At 35.3% G+C, this 23,161-nt stretch overlaps 1 protein-coding gene across 1 annotated transcript in view; it reads right to left on the bottom strand.

The window, feature by feature from the left end:
* LOC145984123 (transmembrane protein 8B-like) overlaps positions 1–23,161 on the bottom strand; it is a 248,997-nt gene that overhangs the window by 176,307 nt on the left and 49,529 nt on the right. The window contains exons 4-5 of the mRNA XM_083117558.1: positions 22,392–22,519; positions 14,023–14,318 (exon numbers count right to left, since the gene is read on the bottom strand). Of these exons, the coding sequence (XP_082973684.1) occupies positions 14,023–14,318; positions 22,392–22,519 (424 nt within the window). The remainder of the gene's footprint in view (positions 1–14,022; positions 14,319–22,391; positions 22,520–23,161) is intronic.

Here is a 23,161-nt window from a genome sequence, read left to right as displayed (position 1 = left end):
GGTTCATCTGGTAACATAGGTAAAAGGTAAGGTAAAGTATCCTGTGCATATAACACAGTGCCATGAAGGCACATTTATGGGGTGTGGGAGTAGGCCTCCAGACATTCTCAATATCAGCCACTTTGGAGGTGATGTGATCAGCGCCATGCTCCAGATGCCTTTACCCCCCTCCCCAGTTTACCCCAGGCATCCATTAATTTGAGGCTGGGTAAGCCCCAGAGCAGCTTTAAGCGGGGACAAGGCCAAAAAAATCCAACCTTAGAACAACCACCCTAGAAATCGAACCTGCATGGCAGTCAGATACCCTACTGACTAGACCACTGTGGCTACAGTTTTTATTTAAGGAGGTCAATGAACCATTTCAAATTCTATATCGGATCGATAGAATCTTGGTTATCAGTATCAGTAAATTTTATATCGGTGCTTTATCGGTATCAGCCAAAAATTTCATTCCTACAAAATATTTAAAATATTCAAAAATACCAAGTTTCATTGTATCTATAGTTAGCTAACTACCTTTGTTTGATTTCCTACTGTATTATATAGTATTATATATGTGTATGTAATTCTGGCCTCACATTCTCTGGGGACTTTCCATGGAGGATAGAGGCTTTGACCTCTCATTGAGAGGTGAGAAACAAAGGATATGGAAAGTAGTACAGAACATCCCAATTTGTCAAGTATAGTGGGTGCAGGATCGTGGAAGCTCGAGGCATCGAATAACTTAAGGTGCGAGACACCCCAGTAAGTTGCATGCAGGACTTTACATGCAACACAGGACTTTACATGGATCTTCATCAGTCGGGTCTAGGTAAGTGTGGAGAGAACTTCGCTCTGGCATCCCTGTTCTTCATCTTCTTGACAGATTAGGCCTATAAAATGGAAACCTCTTGCACTGCATAATTAGCTACATCCCTTGTGACTCTAACGATTCCCAAGTTAATAACCGAGTCACACTTCATTATATACAGTGTGTTTCTCTATCCCTCGTGCACCTGTCAGCAACCTGTTTGGCACCTGTCAATCCTACTTAACAAACCGCAAACAGTATGTCATGTTTCAGGGAAATACTTCCGATGAATTTGAAGCTATATCCGGAGTTTCCCAAGGCTCTACCCTTGGTCCCTTATTCTTTCTCATGTACATAAATGATCTTCATGAACATCTGAATCAATTGGGTAAATTACTTTTTGCGGACGATTTAAAAATATATGAAAGAATTTGCAATTACAGTGACTGCACCGAGTTACAAGTGGACATAACCAGTCTTGTGGAATGGTGCGAAAGCAACAAACTAATCTTAAATAGCGAAAAATGTTACCAAATGTCATATACTCGAAACACTACATCAATAAAATATGAATATTGCATAAATAAACAAAAATTAAAATGGATAGAAGCAATCCAAGATCTAGGAGTCCTGTTTGATTATAAACTTACATTTCATGGGCACGTTAACTTCATAACAAATGAGGGTGACAGACTTCTTGGATTTATAATGGCATACATACAAAGAGTTCAAAAATCTCAGAAGCTTAATGATGCTCTATAATGCTTACATTAGAGTGAAAATTGAATACACAAGCAGTGTGTGGCACCCTCAAACCCAGCAAGATTTAAACAAAATAGAACAAATTCAAATTAAATTCTTAAGACACCTAAAGTACAAACTAGATGGTATTTACCCTCGAATGGAATCCCGTGAGAGCCTTCTAAGATATTTTAACCTAACAACTCTCAACAACAGACACATCACGCATCAGCTCATTTTCCTCCACAAAATTTTAAATAATCTCATTGAAGCTCCTTTCGCCCTGTCACAGCTTGACTTCTATGTCCCCTCAAGCAAATTACAACCAAGAAGGCAACTCTTCACCCTCCGTCGTAATAGAACCAACGCTCTGGCAAATATCCCCAATTTGGAATATGTGTAAAACATTTAATGATATCATCAAAAGTGAAAACAGTGTGGACTTATTTTGCCCAACCGCAATTTTGAAAAGGAATATACTAAAAATTACATAAATTTCGATAGAACCTAAGCCTTGTATGTTTGTTAAATATTTTCTGTCTATATACATTGATCTGTGCAATTAATCAATAATGTTATCACAAAATTATTGTATAATGAATGCCAGAAATGGGTAATATACCTGTTGCGTTCAATTTCTGAAATAAATTCCCATCAAATTGTGTGTGATATCTCTGCTATGGAAACTGTTAGCTTTGAAATGGCAAGTTCTCTTAATTACAGTTACAATTATATTCAAAGTAAGCACATACCTTGTCACAGGGGATGTTGGAAATGTTGTCCTCTTGCTTTCAGACATTTCTGGCATGTTTTTAGGAAATTTCCATTTACGTGCAACAGTTCAGCTTCTGATATTGCATCAGTTTCTCTCCTTCAGTTCTTCTAATGTGTGGGGGTTTGTTGCATATACTGTATTTTGTTGTAATGTGTATGTATGTGCCATTATTAAAACTATAGCAAAACACAAATAACACTTGGAACACTAAACACTTTATAAAACAATAGAAAATCACAAGAACACTTGTAACACGTATACACTTTAAAAATACAATTGCAATGAAATCACAAAAGTACTGAAATGGAAGGTGGTTAAGAAATTCACAAGTTATGCACAAAGCCATGTGTTTCAGTTGCTGCTCTGGTGCCATGAGCTGTTAGAAAATTTAAGTGCCCTTTTAGCGTGTCTTGTTGGCAAAGCTCTGTGAAATTTTAATAAAAAAATGCCAGAAAGGTACGGATGCATGAGAACAACATTTCCAACGTCCTTTGTGACAAGGTACATGGTTATTTTGAATGGAACTGTAACTGTAATTCTGAGAACTTGAAGTCATTTCGAAGGCAACGGTTTCCGTAGTGCAGATATCACACGTGATTTGACGAGAGTGCCAAGCAGGCTGCCGACAGGTACACAAGGGACAGAAAAACACACTGCATTAATTTTATTACACCCATTACAATGCAGATTAAAAGCGCTAATATTACCCTGTTTCACTCCATTGCTGATTTCAAAATTTTCTTGGCACTTGTGTTTTAAATGGAAATTTGTATTAGATTTATTAGTTTTACTGGAACATTCTGGAATTAATGATCTTTTAACTGAGTCACATGCATGTGTATAATCAATAAATATATTATGTAATTCTACATAGAATTCATGATATTTTTCATAAATGTGTTGTATCATATAAATATTGTGTACGGTAGATCTGTTAGGTCTAAGGCCCATTTTATATTTACCTATCTGATACACACATGTGGATAGCCTCTCTGGATGGTTACTTTTCAAGTGTACAATTTTCAAACTTACCATGATGAACAAAGAAAATTGTAACTGAAGAACTAATTTTCATAGAGAGATCAAATCAGTTTTTCTTTTCCGAATGACAGGGATTTTAGTAGAGGTGAAATTTATACATTGTTCCTTCCAATAATAGCAGTCAAAATAATAATAATAATACGAAGAAGAAAATTGAAATTTAACAAGAAATTTATATTCATGATGGATGTGGTAAACGTGGTTTTTAATTAATTATGTGAAATTTAGAAATTCCGTATTTCCACATTGAACAATTTAATAGTTAAATCCTATTAATTTCAAAGATCCTCTGTCATAATTCACTAAGGGTATGGCGTCTGGTGAATGAAGACAGAGGATCTTCGAAATTAATATGATTTAACCATTAAATTGTGCAACGCGGAAATATGGAATTTCTAAATTTCACGTAAGTAAGAAATTTATATTTGGCATGCCCGTATTGCAGCCACAATAGACTAAAGTGAACAAAAAAAAAAGTAGTATAACTGTTGTACTTTCCTGCAGCCATGCATAGTTTAATTGAAAATAGGCTGATATTTCTTGGGGGGGGGGATAATGTATAAGAGTGGCAGAGTTGCCAACTTATGGAAACATTTCTGTAATTTCACTTCTATGGATGCTGGATGGACCAAATTAGGAGGAAGAATGACAAAAGACATTCTTTGAGGATATGTAATGCCCATCAACCAATTTTCAAATAAAAAAAGGAAATTATGCAAAATTTTTGAAAGTCTTAATTTACGGGATATTTTGAAAATTAGGTATTCTCCCTGGATTTGTATTTGTTGCATGTTTAAAGTGTTCTTTCATTCTCAATATTACAGTGGAACCATAGGCAAAAGAGCCTGTGCAGACCTGGGACTGCTGTGCATCATACTCCCACACAGATGTGAGGGGTAGAGTGGATGATGCTTCTTTGTGGCTCGAGTTGAACCGATGAAGGGGAAAGTGTGAGGAAACTTTTGGCTGAAGGTTCTTTTTCTTGTCGTCGCTCTATACATGTGAAAGTGACATATATCAGCAAAAAGTGGTGGTTGAGTAGTTATAGCCCATTTTATAAGATCTATTCCATGATGCTCTGAGGGAAACAAATGACATTTTCAAACTCTGCTTGTTTAGTAATATTTACAATGGATATATTGTTTTGCAATTCGATTGGATTGAGTTGGTGTTTTAAGTCCACTTTATGCACAGTAAGGCTAATCGGGATTAGACCTACAGTTTAAAGTGGGATCCGAACCACTATGTGCCTCCACTGGGTATCGAGCCCCGGACCCCTTGATTACAAGGTGAGGACGCTACCACTGCGCCATCGGGGAGGCCCAGTTTTGCAATTCGAGTATGTCATAATGTCATATGTATATAAATGAATAAAAAAGACAAACCTGATATTTTATCATGTGTAATTTTTTTTAATAAAGGGCATGTTAATTGTTGTCACATTGTGGTGCCACCCACATGAATTCTGCATAGGGCAAGCAGGATATGTATAGATCCCACTTGTCCACTAAAAGCTAATCTGTTGTATAGTATGGTGGCACACATTTTGTACATTACATTTAACAAAGTTATTGGTCTACTGTTATCACAAATATTATGGTCCCTCTTAAATATATGGCAGATTGTGCCTGCAGACCATTCATGTGAAATCTGTTAGCATTTCCATATTTTTTATGTCAGTTTATAAATCTCTTGCCTTGTTATTTCCCTTAAGGCCATACTAAAGGCAATTTTGTGGACATTTTTCGTATAACAGATGGCAGCACCATTTGCCATGGCAACCGAGGGCCATGTTGCCAGATCTCCATGTAATCAAGGTAGATACATACAGGTTGGTCAATTAGGGTACTCGATGTTAGATGACGCCATATTGGTTAGATGTGAGTTAGTGGATTAAAAAGAAATTGTAGTAAATCAGGGAAAATGATCATCATGAGATTTTAATTATATGTTCTTATTAGAGAAATAAGCAATATATCATCAGTGAAAGGTAGTAATAGTCGAAATATTAATATAAAATCTGTTCTTTTATATTAAGTATTTATTGTAATATTTAGAACGCAGAGAAAAAAAATACAATAATAAGTGTAGTTAATTCAAACACGAAATGGGCCAAGTGAGGACAGTAATTGAAATAATTGAAAACATTTTGTGAATTCATTTGAAGCAAATGCTGCATTGACTGTACACTTCATTTTTTATGACAGTACTTTCTACCTTTGATCGGCTCTGCTGCAGAAAGGCTGCACATAAGTACATAAGCAAATTTTGATTTTATACTTATAGTAATATTAATTTTCCCACAAGGCTGTAAGTTTCAGTTTCTTAATGTGTTTTCTTGAAGAATTCCAATTTATACAAAAAACTGTTCCATTTTCTCATGATGACGATAAGACCAAATAATCTTAGTTTATAATATTTTTGGGTATACTAAAATCTGCAAAAGTTCTTATTCGCAATTTTGGAAGAAAACTGAAAATGGAAATTAATGCTCAAATTACTATACTATAAGAAAATTATTTATTTGAGAACCTTGAATTGATATTTTAAGTCCTTTTTATGCACAGATTGGCTATCAGGACTGGACCTACAGTTTAAAGTGGGATGTGAACCACTGTGCAATGTGCCTCCACCATGTATCGAACCCTTTGATTACAAGGCGACGACGTTACCACTATGCCATCGGGGAGGCCTTTATTTAAATCCGGGAATAAAGGTAAACGAGCAACAGAGTGATTATTTGTTCGTTTCATAATACTTAAGTACAATTTTACTCACGCTGCCTCCGCATAATGTCCAAAGTCCTGTTTCACAGTTTTTCACGAATTATGCTGATTTGTTCTGCAGCTGTCTTTGGAAGTAACAGTAACATTTTCGAGTAACAGTAACTGTAAACTACTTACGTTATGAAATTAGTACCTGAAACTCAGTTTTTTCCACCTAACTAATAACTAAGTTGAAAGTTAGTTGTACACTCCTGTTTACATAAAGTGTCATTCTTTATAGGGTCGAACAGATGAAGTATGTTCCACTTGATCTGAACAGAAGTGTACAATTACTACTTTTTCGCATAGAAAGGAATTTTCTTCTGTTCCATTTTTACAATTTGTTGAATCATATGCTCGCCTGAAAGAATGGATGATTAGTGATTATTGAAAACGTAAGACCATGAGAAAAATCTTATTTATTGCCAAGAACTAGAATGTATCTATTCCAAGCATATTTTAATTAGAATAATTTTGACATAGGGCTATATAATCTCCAACAATCCTCATTGGTATACCACAGTTCAACAATAATTCTGAATAATATATTGTTTGCTCAACAAAAATACAATAAAATATTATTTTTCATCTTTAAGTAAAAGATGTGGATTTTATTGCCTCTGTATTTACATAATATATATTAACTTAGTAATAATTATATGGTTGATTCTGTTAGTTTATTTTACTATGCTTTTCTGCCATTTTTGTCTAATCGCAAAGATGAGAATGAGTGATAATATGATGAAACTTATGAAGGATCACATGCAAAGACACCCATGCCGGGATTCGAACCAGAGACTCCTAGCACCATAACGCGCTGCGCTAACCACTCCAACACTGAGACCAGCAGTTATAATTATATATGAAACTTAATGCTAAGTTGTTGGTGGTCATCCGTGATGAAATGAACCACGTCTTACGAGCAACAGTAATTATAACTGAATTAATTTCTCAAGTGATTAACTTTGAATTACTTTTGAAAAGTAAGAAAAGTCAGATAAGAATTGTGAGAGAAGTTTTCTAAGATACAATATGGTAATAATTATAAAATAAGATTCAAATCATTCATGAAGGGACTACTAAAAATATATATTTGGGATATATACGAATAAATTCAAATTAACATTTATGTTTCAATGTAACTTCACTCTCCTTCTTTCTCATCCTGCAAAAGAGGATGTCGTTCTCCCAGATACACGTATGCTTCTTGCTGTCTTGGAATCATCATCCCATTCAGAAAGCAATGAATATCCTTAAGAGCAAAAATTGGAACTAGAAAAAAATTCAAGGAATGTGTGCTACAACTTGACAGACAAAACAAACAAGTTATACCATTCCCATTATTTTCAGTTTCTCGAATATACCGTTCGCAAATTGATGACTACTTGCAACCAGATAGTCTTGTAATATAATTTCTTGAGTATATTTTGGACTCATGATTTCTTGTAAACCATCACCATTCAACCATGTATCTGCAAAATAAGTAAAGTTCAAACAATCCACATATGATTTTGATTCTATAGAAGCATATCCACAAAGTTCCATGGTATTGGATTACCATTGTAAGTCAAATCTGTTGTCCTTTTTACAAATTTCAAGGTATTCTTAGAAGACACGTCAAATACGTAGATTCTCAAATGTTCATCTGCAATTAAAAAAAAAACACATTTACATTACATTGTTACAACCTCAGACAAGTTGAGTTAATAATAAAATAAAAACAACTTAGAGATGTTGTGTAAGTAGATGTGAATATAATTAATCTAAACTGCACCATAATGGTTAGGGGCATGCATATTTCGTTTTTGACGAAAAAACGAAATTTGAAGAAACACATTGTAGTGTTAATTTTTTATGTTTTTGAAAGGTGTGAGATGCATTTTGTGACCATGTTTTGTCACGAAATAATGCGAAATTAACTTCAAAAAGCGAAATTAACTCTTAAACACGAAATTTACCATTTATATACCGACGCGACACTTTCTGAAGTCTGAAGTATCCTGTGAGTTATGCAATTCCCGGAAATTTGATTAAATCTGCTGTTAATATTGGAGAAGCAAAAATGGACTCCTTTACACAGAAATAAACTTAATACTCTTATAACTACATAAATGTGTTATTAGAAGTGAAATGTTAATTCTGTGCAATAAGTGTAGTTTTTAAATCAAATTTAGGATTATATTCACAATTTTAAAACCAAAATGTCTTTTTATATACCACTTTTCATCCAATTTTTCACCGCTATAACACCGATATTTAATTTTATTTACCGCTTTTGAACCCGAAATTGACTCAATTTTTGTACCAAAATTTTGCTTTTTTATTTACCAAAAATATGTGCCTCTAATAATGGTTAATGAAGTGGTTCTGTTATAACAGAATTATTAAAGATTTGATTCACAGTATCAGCTCACTTCAGTGACTCAGATCTATCTTTACAGTGCATGTTACATATGACTTGGACTCAAATATTCGTAACATAATCAGGACACATTATGATTTCTCTGAAAATCAATCAATCTTACCCACAAATAAATGATTGGCTTTGCAGTTGTAAAATATGTGAACTAGTAACCTAATTTGTAAATTCTCAGTAAACATGCAAACTATTGTTTGGTAGATGGTTAAGACTTTACACTTTTAGCTGTTAGGGTGTACTTGTACACTTTAAATACATAAAGCATGAACTTATTGGAAATGATGCACTACCATTACAAGGCGTTCAAAATTATGAAAGAACGAGAAAACCGAAGACTTTTATACAGGTTACAAAACCGGTTTTCTGACCTGATTCTGTGAAAGAAGATAGCAGAATGTTGTCCAGAACTTGTACAAAATTCGGGGATCTCACATTAAATCTTTTCCAATCCAACTTAATTTAGCTTAACCTACTTAATGCATTCAACATTTGCGAGCTTTATGAACTGTGTTCAAGTCTCAAAAACAAAAAGGAGAAACATCTTGTTCAAAACAGGCCAGAAACGACTCATTCCAACCATGTACTACAAGGCAAAGTAAAACTATAATGAACAAATGATTTATAATACCAATTTCGATGTACGTACATTTGAATAGCATCAGTGAAATACGAAAATAATCTCACAGGAACGATAGTAGAGCATTTGGTGCAATATCGATTTAATGCCACAATGTCATCTATATCAAGGTATTTCATGCTCTAGTAATAATCACAAAACTGTAATTATCTGCATTATGCCTAATTTAAAATAACATTCTCTTCTGATGTTACAATTGCAAAGAAATATCAACTTCGTTTGTAAGGAAAAATGCATGCTGCGTTGAAAAGGTAGACATATTGAAGCGATATTCTCACAGAAATTACATCGGAAGGTATTTCCTGAACATAAATAAATCATACATTCTGCATCACTCTTGCATATTGCAAACGTTTTGCTTTTGATGGATTAAGCAACAAGCATTTAAATATAAGACTTACCTTTGAGTTTTTTCCGATGTTCCCTTCTTCCAACCCTACTGGATTCGTTATTCTCTGGTAACTTGGTTTAACTTTCACGATTTCAAAGCAGTCGCATTGATCATATCGGTAGAAAACATGGAGAGAAATCTCGGCAACAGTGTTGGCTAAAATCTCCACCTTGGAGTGTATTGCGACAAAACGCCACTTCCAAAATTTTAATGATAACCACTACTTTCCAAAGGAACGAAATGTTTTCATTTCTTCACATAGTATTTCAGATACTTACGGGAAGATCATGTGATCTTTGTTTCACCACGAAAACTTCCATACTAGTCATAAAAGGAAAAATGCACTGGTATTGACAAAACTACCACTTCAGCGCCATCTGTACGCAGCAGTTTGAAAATGACGGAGACCTTATATTTTCTGTTATTTACTTAAATACCTTCAATAGTAACAAAATTATAAGAATCACAGGTTCTAGTGAATAAAACAATCTTTTATATCGGAAAATTTCATCCTTACCGAATCTATATTAGTTGTACGGTTATCTATTGAAATTTGGGCCTATGCTTTAGCATGGCTTTAGAAACCCTTTAAGGTATGGTTACATTTGTGGGATGGTGGCATGTGATTCACTGTGAGCAGTGGTGGCATTCAACCGATGCATGGGTGGGGAAGTTTCGATTATGCAGCAGACGCATGGAATGGTGGCAGCTGGAGCTATCTGCAATGGATCACGTCCAGAGTACATTTTAGAACAACAAGAAATGGAGGAGAGTGTTATTAGAATATTGACAGAAACTCGCAAAAAGAAGAGAACAGATAAGATGTTCAAAAGGAGACATGAAGAAGGATACCATTCCAACTTAATTACAAAATACCTGACGCACAATGAAACAAAGTTCCACAGTTTTTCGTTTAACAAGAAATCAATTTCATTTTGTTTAGTGTGCTATTAGGGAAGATATTCAGAAATTACCTTCAAAAACAGTAACAAGAGTGATCACACACAAAGAAAAACTAGATGTTACATTGAGGTAGGTGGAGAATTCTTGTATATAATCAATATTAGTACTACAGTAGTGGTTTCTCATAATTGGATGAATACAATCATTAAACAGAGACAAATGTTTTATTGATAGCATTTTATCAATATTTCCTGAATATTTAATTCGAATTTCTGGATTCTGAAAAGAACACAATATTTTCCACACTCAGCGAGTGCCTCATTAGTGGCTTGATTTTTCCAGTTCTGTCACTATTTGCAGGGATCAAAGATTTTCCTGTGACTGTAAATGCTGTGGCAATTTTTTCACCGACATTGCCAGACTTTTGTGAAATAAGTCCACCTCATCTTCTTGTCAATCAACACTCTTGTTGATCACCTCCATCAGTCTGTCCCTTTTTTCTTTAGCTTGTTGAAGAAGACCCGCTTCTGCTTGTACTTGAGTCACTATTTAGCATAGATGGGCCGATATGAAATTTTGGCCGATACCAATAAAGTACTGATATAAAATTTACTGATAACCGATATTCTACCGGTCCGATATAAAATTAGAAATGGTCCTTGAAGAACCTGAAATGTTCATTGACCTCCTTAATAAATGAGTGTTTCAAGGTGACTGCAGTGCAAAGGAAATTACATATTTAGACATTTACTTTTTAAGAAAGTAGGGCATGGAGATTATCCATAAAAATTACAACAAAATGGCAAAATTTTGCACTAAATTATCAGATGTTTATCGATATATCAGATCGGTAAAATAATTGGTAATTTTACCAATAAACTGATATGCCTATATCGGCCGATACCGATGAGTACCGATTAATCGGTCCCATCCCTACTATTTAGTTCAGCATCCAATCCGATAGTTTCATCTTCCATGCTGACAGATTCAATCTCTTCTTCCTGTGTAACACTTAACTCATCTAGTTCCTCCTGCGGTACATTTCCTACCGTGTTTCTCTCTGACTCAACATGATTCAGGAAATCCAAGTATGGAGCCAAGGGCCAAGAGCATTTTGAACGTGCCGCTGAGCCAGTTCCTAATTTATTAGCCCTTTTCAAGTGCTTTCACGTATCTATGATGGATCTCCCATCTTTTCTTGCAGTCTTGCCCTGAAACAGAGTGAACATACATATATATTAACAGATATTTTGTATTATATAATATCAAGACTCAATACTTGTTCCTAAAGCCCGGATTTTTATGAGACAAAGCTTGCGAAATATGCATATAAATCACCGAAATATGTAAAAATGTGTAATTATGTTAAAATATTATTTTTTGAAGACTGCAGAAATTCTGACAGGGTCACTGATTAAACTTTTGCCTGCACTTTCTATTGCCAGAAACAGCAGTGAATTATTGTGAAAGGGTGTCTGACTGCCACTTGGGAGACCCAGGTTTGATTCCTGGGGCGGGTGATCTAAGGTCGGAATTTTTCTGGCCTTGTCACCACATAAAGCAGCTCTGGGACTCACCGAGCCTCAAATCAATGGGTACCTGGGGGCAACCCTGGTAGGGGGGTAAAGGTGGCCGGAGCATGTTGCTGATCACATCACCTCCAAAATGGCAGAGATCGAGAATGCGTGGGGCTCTACTCCCACATCCCCTAAATATACCTTCGTGGCATGGTGCTATATGCATGGGAAACTTTACCTCACCTTATGAGGAACAAAGTACACACAGAGTCTACATAAACACGGCAAAATATGTACATACATAAAAATCCGGGCCTTACTTATTACTGACATCACAAGTTACTACCATCATTAATCTGTACTCTTACAGGTATATGGCAATCTTTCCGTTCTCTGATATATGCATTTCGATATATTGCATAGTTACATCAGTGTGATTGTCGCCGATTTGGTTTCAGCAATCTATAGAAGATTACTTCACATTCTGATGTCTGTGCTCTCAGAGAATGTATGGAGAGCAAATGCAACTGAATTCTGGGAAAGGTGGCATTTCCCAAACTGCATTGGGGCTGTTGATGGGAAGCATGTGAGAACAGTATGCCCACCAAACAGTGGTTCTCAGTTCTTTAATTATAAGTAATATTTTTCTATAGCACTCTTAGCAATAGTGGATGCAAATTATAAATTTAAGACTGATGATTTCTGTTCATATGGAAGAGAAGGCAACAGTGGAATATTTGCCAAGTCTAATATAGGGAATAAATTATATAATAAAATTAATTTCCCAGCAGACACAACATTGCTTGGTTCGGACAGTTTTTACCATTTGTCATTGTTGGAGATTAAGCATTTTGGTTCCACAAAAACCTCATGAAACCTTATACTAAATCACAGGCTAAGGAGGATATTGGAAAGGCAATATTCAATTATTGCCTGAGTCGGGCTAGACATGTGTCTAGACATGTGGCCTTTTAAGTCAGGTTTTCAGAATGTTTTGTTTTACTCTCCAATTGCAGTTAAACCACAAACGTGTGACTTGCTAATCTTATAATATTAGAAGCTTGTTGTCTGCACAATTTAATTAGAGAGAACTCTCCAGCAAATTCACTTGACAATGATGATCAAACAGAACCTAGAGAAGGCTTGAATAATTTGACTCCTCTTTGTAGAAGTGGAAGTTTTGCTCAAGCAGAAGGTTTTAATGTTTGAAAGGCATTTAAAGATTCTTTTTGTCAATGACGGTAAAGTGGATTGGCAAGAGAGTGCAATTCATAATTAAAAAGTTAAAATACTTATTGTACTTGCATTATTTGATGTAATAAAGTGTCTGATGTGGTGTAATAAAGTGTGTTTTTTATTGAATAAAGTGTTGACTCACCTGTTCTATTCTCCAGATGCGAGGCTATGTTTTCCCAAATAATATCCATAAGCACATCATCTTTGTAGTTTTTGTGAGAGGGTTCGTATAATTCCTGTTGATCTGCAACCAGTTCTTTGCTGAAACTCATTCTTCCAAGAAATAAACACAAACACAAGTTGCGCAATCGAGGAACACGAGAGCAGGTGATTGCTGCAGTCTGACTGCTCCCAGAGGAGTCGTTGCAGCAGCCACATGTGTTCTCTAGCATTGGATGCTTGGACGCACAAACGAAACCACTTCTGGTGAATTGCATTTGATGTCTATGTGTGCAGAGACAGCACACAGTCATCACATGTGACCATCGCACAAACGAAATCGTACCTTTAGACTGTAAAAAACATTGAAGTGCACAGGAAGGAAGAGCAATCCAGAAAAAGAATGAGCTGATGAGTATGCTGTAAGAAGCTTGCTCTGGCTGCTCCACAGACTGTTGAGAAGGTTTGTTAATTGAAGAGTTCAATAGTTTCTTTTCCACAGCAACAGTCATGAAACTTTTCTAGCAAAGCTTGTATAAAAATCTTTGAAAATAAGAATTATTACAATTATTATTATGATGTATTATTATTATTATTTTACAACATTCATGATATATATGACCACATTACTTATAAAATCTTACTTACCTTCAGCTCGAACACTAATTTTGAAACCCACTCGAGCCTCTGTGACAACTAGAAGATAGTAATAACTTTCAGAATAAGGCTGCAGCTCCCTGAAGGTAAATTCACTTCCTTCTGTAATATTTCCGATGCCACTGTTTGGATTATACATAGGTAAAGATCGAGCTTGGAGAGCCATGGACTGAATACAATAAGGAGTTGTTTCATTGCCTTGTGAAGATTCAGTGACAGGTGGAACATGAAATTTGCAATCAGAAACTTTCAATGAAAAGTGCCATGTTCCCGATGAAATGTAAACCCTGAAAAAAAAAAAATAATCATGAAAACAAAAACTTAAGAAAGAAGGTATAACATTAGTGATTTGAAAAAGTCAGGAAACAGCTTAATAAATGAGAAGATTGGAATGGAAGTTTATCAAATGGATCTAAGCAACTTATTATGGAAATAATACAAGTTGAAACACATGAAATTATGATGATCAAAAATATAATTTTTGGACCAACTCTATTTTTCCTTAACCTATATTTTTTTCAGTGCAACAAGGTTAGAAGAAAAACACAATAGATGAAGGTTCTTTATCAGGTGTGAAACTGTACAGAAAAAAACTGTGAAACAAAATATCAATCTCACTGTTATTCTTAAAAAATATCAGAGTTTTCACATCTAATTAGAAAATCAATTATTGTTTTTTTTTTTTGCATTGATTTCAGTGCTTACTTAAATCAGTTTGAAAGTGGATTACTTCATATTTTCACTAGTGTTTGATGTTTTGATCACACAAAATATCATCAAGACTAGTGTTCTAAAAGACAAAAGAGGCACACAAAATATGTAAAGGCATATTCAGACCTGTGCATTCTGCATCTCGATTCCATGCACCTGTTCTTACCTTCACACATTCAAATCACATGCAAGCAGACATTTGCAACAAAGCAAAGTTTGTTTTTTAAGACCACTTGATGCACAGATAGGCTAATTTGGACTGATCCTACAGTTTAAAGTGTGTCTCCACTGGGTCTTAAACCTGGAATCCCATGATTACAAGGCAACAACATTATTACAACATCAGGGATGCCAAAGTAGACATTTGTAACTTGCTCTCTGAACGTCCATACCTCTTTCTCTTCACACTTAGAGGGTAACACACACATGCTCAGTCTGTAACATGTCAATGTTCAAACAGGTGTTCTTAGGTTACCAGCCAGGTTAAAATGCCATTAGCTTCCAATGTTTCAAGTGCATACATTGCTCTCATCTTCAGGGAAATCATTTTCACGGGAAAGCACCAATCTCAACAGGGACATGGGACTTCAGCTTAGTCACGCCTGGAACCCACTGCTCCGTAAAAATATGACACCACCCAACGAGAACACCAGAATCCAGAGCAAGCAAATAGGAAGACAGCATCCAAGCTCCGCCCCATCAGTCATATACAGTGAAATCTTAGTTATACATTTTATGGGGGACAGAAGGGGGAAAATGTATAACTGATAAAAAAAAGTATTATTGAAAAATAATTAAAATGATAAAATTAAGTACACAAAAAGAAAAGGAGTACTACATATGCACCAAAGTTTGCTGTATTGTACTGATCTGTTCTAAATCGTTATTGTAAATTCACAAAATCACGAGAAATAGACAGTGAAGGGGCCAAGATGTGGAAGGGGTGCAAGCAAGGTTTACCAGCTTAATCCGTTCAGCCAATTCCCTGCAAAAAACCATGTTGAACATTAGGACATTTATCTCGATCTTATATTTCCAGCTTTATATGCTTTTTTAACCCTGTCGATGACAAAATTTGCCAGAAGCCTGTTATGTATGCCAGGCATCCTCTCCCTTGCTTTTGCAGCAGTCTCATTCATTCACCATGCAACTTTGAACTCCTGCCTTACGATCGGGGAACAAGTGCACTATTGCCAAAACGATAGTCACTAAATGCTGCTTTCTGTAGGGTTTTAACACATTCTAAAAGTGTGACTCAGGTGTCTTTTGTTCTCCCTCTCTCCACAAAACGTATGTGGACAATTGAGAACATGGCTCAATCACTATTCACACTTCTTTAGACACATTTATGTAATCCCTCCTAGTATATGGGAGAGGGAGGGGGCAAACTTTATTTTCTTCTTGCTTGATGGGAAAGAAGTAAGAAGAATTTGCCAAGTGGAACAAGTGGAACAAGTGGAAAAAAGTCACTAATCTCCTCACAAGAGATAATTGGTTGGTTGGTTGATTTGTTGTTTTAAGTCCACTTTATGCACAGTAAGGCTAATCGGGACTGGGCCTACAGTTTTAAGTACTAATTGTCATAGAGAGAAGGAAATTGGTTTTGTTTTCTTTCTTAAAGACAGGGCTTTTAGCAGAGGTAAAATTTATTCATTGTGCCTCCCAATAGTTAGGGTTAACCAAATTTGGAGGGAAGCATGACAAAATACCATTCTATGAGGATATGTAATTCTCGTGCCCTAATTTTTAAAAAAATGGAAATTATGGCATTCAGAAATTTTGCATAATTATGGAAAAATTCAAACTTTTGGCTTTTGCACCTGCTTCCACCTTGGACCATTAATTGTCGGATGTTTCTTAAAATGTTGCTCTTTGTTCATTCTTACATTTAGAATTTATATTTATCAAAAAGATGCAGTGGTTGAGTAGTTATAGGGGCTATCCACGAGTAAACAAAAACATATCGAACGGAACAATCAATTGTGGTACTGTAGCACAGCAACTTCCGGCTCACTGCTGGTGGGTAATGCAAACGCATACTTGTGGCCTTTCTTCTCTTTCTGTGTACTAGATAAAATGGATCATACAAAACCACTTAATGATGAAGAGATAACTGGACAAAGTAGAGGGTTTTCATTTGATTGATTGATTTATTTACTTTACTTCGCTTTTCTGCCACTTTTGGCTAATTGCAAAGATGGGGATGAGTGATGATATGATGAAATTGATGAATGGACACTCACAAACACCCATTCCCAGGCTGGGATTCAAACTCAGGACCCCTGGCATCGTAGTACTCCAACACGGAGGCCTGCTACAGTTCATGCATTCTTCAAGAATGTAACCTAACTGACTATGACCAAGCATCTTTTGACGTGAAAGTAATATTTTTGCTCATATCACTAAAACAGAAAGAGAAAATCGAGATTTGAATGATTTCACTTTTACGTTTAATGAATTGGTTACTAGGGGGTGCAGGATGCAAAATTTTTGGTAGGGAAGGAATCAGGATGGGGTATTTTTTAAAATCCTAACGTTCAAGATGGGGAAAAAAATAATATTACTTCCAGACTAAATTGGGAGATTTTTGCAGGCGGAAAATATTTAAAATTAACCGACACTGAAAAATGTTAATTATGCACACAATTCCACCCTCGGGTGATGATTTATTTTGCATTTCTGGAATAAAAACTGCTAATTTAAATACATTTTTGACACTTGTAGTATAAAAAATATGTAGAGAATAAACTACTTTCAAACTCTATTATTTAGATTTTAATGAAATCTGGATTGGGATGGAATTATTTCCAGGTCCCAACTTTTTGGGATCTTGCACAGCCATTGTGATTACTGCAAAGCCTACTGCTGCTAGTGGGCTTCCAATTTTCATGCCCGACAACTTGAATGAAATAATTTTGGCATCCTAGATCTCAAGGAAATTGATGAAGAGAGATCTGTGAAAGATTATTTAGCCGTGACTGTAGTTTACATTCTACTGCTACACACCCATTTGTTCCTTTCATACATTACACAGTCTTAACTCCTTTTAGCGACATGTCGTGAGCCTACACACCGGAAGTTGTTGTGCTACAACTATGGCATCCACACGAAGATACTTCCTTCCGATGGATAGCCCCTATAGCCTTTTATCTTCAATTTATCCCATAGTAACAAAACGGATACAAAGTGCCCTTTTCAAATGGTGCTTGCAGAAAGAAAATGCACACAGTGTTTAGTATAATCACTGGGTTTCTTCAGAACCATTCACATGTTAAAAATAAGTAAAATTAAAATTTTGGCATTCTACCCCGAAGAAGAGAGTGATGTTAGCTCTCGAAAGCTTGGAATGTTTTCCGCAACTCAAATGGTCGATAGCCCGAGTGAATCCTTTCATCCTATTATCTTTAAATATGACAGTAATAAGACACAGCAGAACTTTTCCCCCCTCCCCTGCAGGCTGCTCTTGACTCCCCCTCCCTTTCTTCAGCTTGCTTGTAATGTTTATGACAGGATGGGAAGCATGGCGCCAATGACTTGTCTGACAACTTGAAAGACATCAGTTCCCGATCTACTTTAGGCAGATATGACTTGCTAAACGTAATGCAAATGTTATCATCATGGAAATCTTGAACTCCAAGACCAGCATTCTTTCCAGCAAGCAGAGTTAAAAAAATATAACTGATTTTTTTACCTTGTTGGGACTGAACTCATTGAACGTATAACTGGAAAAATCGTATACCTGAAAATCGTATAACTGAAATATAATAGTACGCAGCCTTAGGACAATTGGCAGGGACTGCCAGGAAAAAATGTACTAACGAGAAAAACGTACTATCGCGAAACGTATAATTGCGATTCCACTGTATATAACTTTACACTGGTCTCCATTTTTACATTCCCTGAAGATGAGAGCAATGTATACACTTGAAACGTTGGAAGCTAACTCCAATCTAACCTGGCTGGTAACCCAAGAACACCCATTTGAATCACATTTCCAGGAAAGCTACAAATCCTATGTCAATGTTGTAACTAGTAGATGCTACCCCAGCAGTGAAATTACCCGATCAGCTGTACTACCATTGTACACACATTTCTTTATACATAGCATATATCAATAAACATTACCATGAAAGAATTTATCTCATGGAACTAAGTTAGTAATTTGCAGACACACATATTTATGGTAAATAAAAGATTGAGATTTCAATACAAAAACTGGGCACATTTCGGGATCAAAAGCAGTATATAAAATGCCATTTGAATGTTTAAAATTGTGAATATAACCCTAAACTTGATTTAAAAACTATTACACATATTACACGAAATAAACATTTCCCTTCTAAAAGCATATTTATGTAGTTATCAAGAGTATTAAATTTAGTCCTTTAGTCCAAGGTCATTCCATGTCATATCACCCAATGAACACTGTTAAGCCTTGTTTCCATAAAACATTAAAATGCTGACCAAGACAAAATTTATTGTATAAAAAATATACTCTCTAACAGGGTCTTCTTCAGATGAAGATTCACAATAAATTGATGAAAGATCCAACTATCATGCATATAAGATGATGGTTGGATCTTTCATCAATTTATTGTACAGTACAGGGTCATACACAAAAACCATGGGTCAAATGCTCCTCGGTCAGCATTTTAATGTGTTTTTTTTTTTACACCCAATGAAGAACTGAAATGTCACCCACAGACACAGATTTCAATGAAAATTTGTGTACTTTTAGCTTTGACCTAGGTAAGAAACCATGTTATTTTTTTCTTCTGGGCATTAAGCTTTTACAGTTACAGGAGGCCAAAGTTTTCATAATTTGCGTATATATGTCACTCTTCATTGTAGGAGTGTAGTACATTAATAAAATAATTATGTTTCAGCATGCAACCTCTGTAGCTCCATGATTTTTTTTTCTGTGAGCCAATCAAAGTGTGCAGATTCAAATAAAAATACCCAAAGACTTAGATGTTTTTCCCTTTGTTGCAAAAAATGATTTTTCATAAACAAAACATATTTCTTACTGCATAAAAAGGCATAAATTAATATTTTAGCCAAAGGCAGTCTTTTGAACTTGTTTTCATTTGTCACTAATCCTGTACATTCTAACATATAAAAAAAGTGAGGTTTCAATGGCTTATGTATAAAATTTATGCTACTTTATGAAACACGGTAATGGAGACTTCAATTTAAAACACTGATATTGCACCTTACCAAGACTATTCTTAATTTAATATAACTGTCAACAGAGTGGAAATGATTGCATTTATATCAAATATAAAATATGATCTTACACACAAAATTTAGAATTTATTTGTAGATTAAATGGTTTCATGAGTTTGGATTATCCTGTGAGTAATGCAAAATTCTAAATTGAATAATTATGTTGAAAAAATGGAATGAAAATTTGTAATGTTGGACAGGAAAATCATCATGAAAGCTAGGGAATCTAGAGGCGTCTATGTCCATTTATTCTGTTCACCACGGTTTCGCGACCTCACCCCTCTTCATGCCGAAACCTCAATGCATGCCTCCTTGACAGTCCAAAACGTTGCCACATCTTTCCCTCTTCTCGGGTGTCAGCAGTCAGCCCTCCTCTAGGTATGGTCACAGCATCGCCCAGTGGCATGTTGGGGAGGGAAGAAGACAGGCCCATAGCGGTAGCAAAGAGTAGGCTAGGGGGTTGGCACAAAGGGTGCCATAGAAAGCTTTTTTTTTAAAAGTGACAAAGTCAGAATATGAGACTGAGATATTTACGATTAGGAGAGGTATATTCTGATTACACACTGCTAAAATGTTGTTTCCCAAATTAGTAGTAATCGTAAGTTTTTAAAGATGTTCTTCAGACACTAAGTCATAACAGAAATATTCTCAAATGTGCTAACTTTCAAAATCAGAAATACAAACTATGAATCTTTACATATAACCTATATTATTTTTAATGAGTTTTTCTTTGCTTCCTCATTTCAAAATTTGTAGGATGTACATGTCACGACCCATGATCATACACTTAACTTGGCAGTAGCAAGGTGGGGGAGGGGAATGCACTTGCCCCTCAAATTTGCAGGTTTATTAACATTAACATTTACAAGTTAATGGTACTTTTGTAATCTCCACTGACTTGAGAAGCAAAGTAATAAGTATTTTCTTATGATTTCACAAATTTAGGGTTATTTAGAAAAAAGTCATGGATTTTTTTTATGGGATACCAAACTTTAACCCCCCTTCCAAGTTCAGTTAGATTCTCCCCATCCCCCTGCCAAATTAGGTCCAAAGTTACACCCATGACCATTGCATAAGAAGAAAATATCGCAGGATGCACATAAAATGTCGGTGTTTGAAGTTGGGAGAGGGGTATGGAGATGGCGACAAACCACAATCCTGCCTAGAGCACCAAAATATTTAGCTACAGGGATGGATGAAGACACGAAGGTTAAAAAAGAATAATGATAAAGAACCATATTCCCATTCTGAGATGAAAAGAACAATACAGTTGGGTAAAATTGTTATTATCGATGTTATGAAGTTTATGACTACACTACTATTGTCACTGTTTTATCAGATCTAGATATTCACCTTGAGCTGAAGGTGGTGGTGTGTTGCAAGGCATGCTGTCAATAATGATTCAACTGTGAAACATTCAGAATTCTTGGAAGTCAGATGCTTTCTCGTTCACCCATAAACATTATCTTTCATTCCGCTTTATAATAAATATAAGTACTTTAAAAATAATAATATATTTTTAAAACTATTCTTAAAATCGATGTAATTACACATATTTGTGGCTGACATGTGTTTAAAAAGAAGTAGAATCTGTGAATTACTTTCTCAGAGTGCATAATAATAATAATAATATATATAATAATCATATTTATGTTCAATAGTCTTTTCATAGTCTTTATTCTTGAGCGAGGTTACAAAGCTCTTCTGCCATTTTTATCTAACCGCGATGATGTGGATGTGAGGTGATTACATGAAAGTTAGGAAGGGACACTCATAACAAAACAACCGTACCCAGGCTGGGATCCAAACCTGGAACCCACACTGTACAAACCTCTCTGCCACGAAGGGTGGTGGAAGGTAGCATGTATATCATGTCTGTAATGTTTTCTATTATAAGAATAAACATATCAAATTGTCTGCTGTAAAATGTCATATTTTGACTCTAGTGCTTTTTTCCGAACACCATAGGTATAGAAGAAGGGGTGGATTATGAATTACGATGAAAATTCGTATTTAGTGTAATAAATTCAAAGTTTCCAAATTAAATTTGAGATTTTATTTACCATAATAGCACTGAAATGACATTTCATATATCAAATTTGAGCACAAAACATATAATTTTCATACTGAAATCTGTTCTTCTATTCACCTCAAATATGTGTCTTAATTCATACAATATGTTACTACACATAATAGATTATAATAGTTATTATTTATTTATGAAGTGTTATAAATAACAGCGCTCAACGCTTCAATTAATGCTAAATCAAAATCAAGTAATTTTACTGAAAAAAATATCACAAAAAAATGGGAAAATAATCCAATGATTAATAAAAATAATATGCCTTGGCTATTTGAAGAATAATCTGTCCATGTACTAAATCCTACAATTGATCCCCCACTCACCTTGCATGATTACTTACTTATAGTAAGAAAAGGGTTCCATTGTAACAACAGTTCTTGGTACTCCTGGACTAATCACTGGAATCCCTGTAACCTGTGACCAAATTGCTACAGAACCAAGACTGTAATGACATTTGTGGCCAATACCCTGCAATGTAATTGTAATATATCAACATAGAATGTGTATTTATACTATCTGTAACAAACTTCATTAGACACAGTTGCACAAACATAATGAGGATTACAACCAGTCTCCCTCCACCTTATTGTCTTTCTCATCTATTTCTTATGATCCTCAGTCAATAGCACATATACATACATCACAATTTTCTTTTTTGGGTATTTTCATGGTGAACATGTTTACTATGTTCATTCTGAAAACAAAGCTTTGAGAGTTATATATTAGTGTTTGCATTAGTGTGGTAGGCCTTGGATCAGATTTAGAACTTAATGCAGAGAGTAGATCATTCCAGAGACTGATTTAGGTGGGAAAACCTAGTTTTCATCACAGTTTCTTTATAGATAACCTATTAACATTTCTTGCATAGTTATTTGCTGTTTTATTTTCCCAATTAAAAATGTATTTTCATTTAATATATCATGTCAAAAATACGGTCAATTATACTCTATGTGATCAGAAGTATCCGGACACCCGCCTGAAAATAAAGTACAAGTTTGGACAACCCTCCATCGGGAACACTGGCAGTCAATACAGTCTTAGCCCACCCTTAGCCTTGATGACAGCGTTCACTCTCACAGGCATACTTTCAATCAGGTGCCGGAAGGATTC

The sequence above is a fragment of the Lepisma saccharinum genome, chromosome 2 (genome assembly GCF_977018435.1).
Source record: "Lepisma saccharinum chromosome 2, izLepSacc3.1, whole genome shotgun sequence".
NCBI lineage: Eukaryota > Metazoa > Arthropoda > Insecta > Zygentoma > Lepismatidae > Lepisma > Lepisma saccharinum.
Note: the sequence above shows the minus strand (reverse complement) of the source record. Positions and strands in the feature narration are given on the sequence as shown.